This window comes from Solanum lycopersicum, chromosome 12 (assembly GCF_036512215.1).
Source record: "Solanum lycopersicum chromosome 12, SLM_r2.1".
Taxonomy (NCBI): Eukaryota; Viridiplantae; Streptophyta; class Magnoliopsida; order Solanales; family Solanaceae; genus Solanum; species Solanum lycopersicum.
The window spans coordinates 6,267,477-6,271,635 of record NC_090811.1 but is presented as its reverse complement, the minus strand read 5'-3'; the positions used below and the strand labels follow the sequence as shown (position 1 = coordinate 6,271,635).

General features: G+C 32.7%; 1 protein-coding gene across 1 annotated transcript; it reads left to right on the top strand.

Annotated features, from left to right (window-relative positions):
* Nucleotides 1-917: 917 nt before the first annotated feature.
* LOC104644860 (transmembrane emp24 domain-containing protein p24beta2) lies at nt 918-4,159 on the top strand. Its single transcript, XM_010315646.4, has 5 exons — nt 918-1,313; nt 1,395-1,610; nt 2,378-2,564; nt 2,642-2,749; nt 3,691-4,159. Exons 1-5 carry the CDS (start codon nt 1,311-1,313, stop codon nt 3,822-3,824), a joined length of 648 nt encoding a protein of 215 aa, XP_010313948.1. The 5' UTR covers nt 918-1,310; the 3' UTR covers nt 3,825-4,159.

Here is a 4,159-nt window from a genome sequence, read left to right as displayed (position 1 = left end):
AATACAATTGATACAATTTGTTCAAATTAATACCATTGTATTCATGTTAGAAGTGGAGAGGGGAGAGAGATCGAGAGAGGGGGGGAGATGTTGTATTCGTTGTATCATGAATACAATTGATACAGAGTACAAATATAGTTGATACAAATACAATTGTCAGAATACAATTGATTTGTATCATGAATTAGATATGATTGTATCAATTATATTAACGAACACAATTTGTGTAGAAGATTGTAATTGGTAGAATACAAATTGTCATAGTACATTAGATACAAAATATGTATATAGTTGATTCATCATACAAAAAGACACTTGATATGAAACACAAATACAGTTAATACATAATACAAAATACAATATTTATGTGGATGTTTTTTGGGCGAGATCAAGAAAGATTTGCTATAAAACCCTACATATAACTACTAATTGTAATTTTTAAACTATAGTGGTTTATCGTAAATACATATGATATGTTTGCTTTGTTCAGTAATTTTTTACTAATAAATATTATGTCTAAGTTAGCTATAGCCAACAATTTTTTCATATAAAAATATAATACTAAATAATATCATTTAAAAAATCCTCACTTTTTTTAATTTAAAGTATAATTTACATAAATCTCATAATTTTAAGAGTTAATTACATTATTTCCCGACTCTTTTCCAAATTACAGGAATCCCTCAAAATTTATGGATTTTGAATATATCACTGGACTTCCGGATACATCAGCAGACATCCAGATACATAGAAATAGGATGTATCGAGAGGAGAGGGATGTATCATAGAGGGATAAGACATCTGGATACATATGGGAGGGATGTATTAGAGAGAGATATGATATTTGGATACATAAGGGGAGATGTATCCGAGAGGAAAGAGACATATTAGGGATGGGAGAGATATATTCAAGAGGAGGATAAGGATGTATCCGCGAAAGAGTAATTATGTATTCGAGGGGGAATTTTCTAAATTTTTTTAAATGATAGAGAATTTTAGACATTATAGTAAAATAAGATGTGTATTTAGATAATTTTTCCGTTTTGAACTAAGAAAATCAAATTAAATTAAAAAGTTCCCTTAATTAAAAAAAATAGACAAAAAAATATTTTACATGAAATAATTATTTAAGGTTTGGTAGTACACCATAACCAAGTTCCCAACTTGCAACTTCAGAAACGGGTTGTTCTTTCGGGCAAAACATAAAGTAGATTTGTGTTCCATCTTTGCACGTCCTTTTACTTTGATGCATTAATTTGGTCAAACTCTTGCGATTCCCTCTTCAAAATTCCTTTTTTTTTTTCAAGAAAATGGTAAGCCTGAGTTTGTTTTTTTTTTGTTAATTAATTTTTTTTGTTGGATTTGGAAAATTGAAGTTTGAATTTTAATTGCAGATGAGAAATGGGTTGTGTCAAGTTTGGATCGGTATTACAATATCAATTTTGGTGATTGGTTTGAGCATGAAAGGTGCATTTGGGATTAGATTTGTAATTGAAAAAGAAGAATGTTTTTCTCATAAGGTTGAAATGGGGGAAACTGTTCATTATTCATTTGTTGTTATCAAGTCTGAAGGCGATTGGCATCACAATAATGACGGTGTTGATCTTGTGGTACCAATTTTTATACCTTAATTTTATTTTTTTTTGTATTTCAATCTCTAAAAATTTTAAATACTCCAAATTAGACACATGCATTTAAATCTGGGTAATTAGTTGTATTAAGACCGTGTATTAATTAAGTTAATCATCTTTTGTGGTTGCTGTAATATGAAGTTGTTGATTCAGAACATAGGCATTGTTATTTTGTAAAATAAAAGTTGGAATTAGCAAGGTTGTATTTTTATTTCTATTCCAGAAAGCTATGACATAATTAAGATTTTTAAAATATAAGTAGGTAGAAAACTATAGGTTCATCAACATAATTATCAAAATTTAAGCTATCTGGTGATCAACTTTCGTATAGTTTTGAATTGATCAACTGTGTTTTGTGTATTTTTGAATAACTCCATCCCCTTCGTACACAAATAGGCACCCTATGTATTGACTAGATTCTGATGAAGACCAGCAGGAAGAAGTGCATACACACACACACATCTGATTACATGTTTAAGACAGCGTAGAATTCATGAAGTTTTGAATGTCAAAGCTTTAAATTGATCGAGGCATATCGATACAGAGAGTACTCGGCTCAGTTTTTCTTAAGATTCCGTGTAGTCGTTAGTTCTGCAAAAAGGTTCTTCATACTTTTTTGAGGAGAAAATCTTCCATAGTCAAGTTGTACATTTTCTGCTTGAGAAGTTTAGGCTTTTATCCATCATTTTGTCAGTTGTCTGTACTAGGATTATTGAATTGATGTTGCTGAGATGGTGGGATTTTAGGTGAAGGGGCCTTCTGGAGAACAGATTCATGATCTTCGTGACAAAATAAGCGAGAAGTCTGAGTTTACATCTCATCATGAAGGAATTTATCGTTTCTGTTTCACTAACAAGTCGCCATATCATGAAACCATTGACTTCGATCTACATGCTGCTCACTTTGTATACCATGATGAGCATGCAAAAGATGGTGCGTGTTCCACATTGATTTATCGCAAGTGTTGGCTTAATATTAGAGAATTAACTTGATTAGTCTGTGACATGCAGAGCATTTCAAGCCTTTGTTTGAGCACATCGGTAAGCTAGAGGAAGCTTTGTACAGCATTCAGTTTGAGCAGCACTGGTTAGAGGCCCAGACAGACCGTCAAGCAATAGGTATATCAATATAATGTTTATTTGTTTCGCTAATCATTTCTTACATGATGCGGCTTCAATTGCATCAATACTTGTGATAGAAAATCAAACTCGTTGCCCTTTAGCTTGCATGTTGTATAGGATAATTTTCCTTTTCTAGTTTCTTCTTTTCAGATGTCTATCTCTTCAGTGTTTAATTGATCAAATTTAAATGCCTGATGGGAAAATCCATGAGTCATGCCTGTGACCCACTTAAAGTTTAATTTGCGGTAAATGTTCATCAGCTGAGCCACACTGTTCACTTCTTCTCATAAACATGGCCATCCAATATCAACTCTCAGTTGATATAAATTGATCTGTTTTGTAAGTTAAGCCTATTTATTCAGTACACTTCTGCAGTTGTTTTCTTGGGATTTACATTATATATCCCGGGTTCAGTGGTTTGAATACTTCCCTTTACAGTGACACTGTAACAGTTAGGTTTCCGTTGAGTTGTGTCAATGAGGTACAGCAAGAGAATATCATTCATTCCCGTGTATAATTTTTCAGTGGGTTGACTCAATGAGAAACAATAAAAGAAGATGATTTCATAGTGCATTTTACTCCCTTTGTTTCAATTTGCTTGTCTAGTTTTGACTTTATCACGGAGTTTAAAAAGTAAAGAAGACTTTTGAGTATGTAGAATGTTCTAAAATGCCCTTTAAACATGTCACATGGAGAGTTTGAATTTAAAGTTGCCAAAAAGGGGGAAAAAGTAATTTTTTTGAAATGGACTACAAAGGAAAGTAAACAAATTGACGTAGAGGGATTCTGTGGTTTGACACTTTCTGCAACTCAAATTTAAACTTCATTATGTGAAAGTTGTCTCCCTAGTTTTTGCTAGAATCATGAAATTGTGTATAATCAAAATGCTTATTATATTTTTAATTTTTAATATGCTGGTGTGGTTCCTACTAATGCAGTGAATGAAGGAATGAGCAAGAGAGCCATGTACAAAGCTCTTTTCGAGTCTTCAGCTCTTATTTGTGTTAGTTTTTTACAAGTATTCCTCCTCAAGCATTTGTTTGAACGAAAGCTGGGGCAGTCCAGAGTTTAGTTTTCGGCACAGGGAGGATAACATCCTTCTTCCCAAACCCTGTAAACTCAGATGTATTCGCTTTTTGTGCCTTTTTTCTGAAGGCAGAATATTGCCACAGAAACTAGAACGACTGATGTCCTTTTCGGAGATTAAGTTATTTCGATACGTTCTTTCAGGAATTAGTGAGATTTTCCGTATCTACGTTTTAAGATTATCTCTGCTTGGCTTGCAAGTTCTTTCAATGTCCGCGGCACAGTCCATTGTTGAATTTTGATACCTCAAGCTGTGTAATCATATTTATTTTGACATTGACAATTTCTCATTATAACCTTCATTTTTGGCTGTTTTTGGTA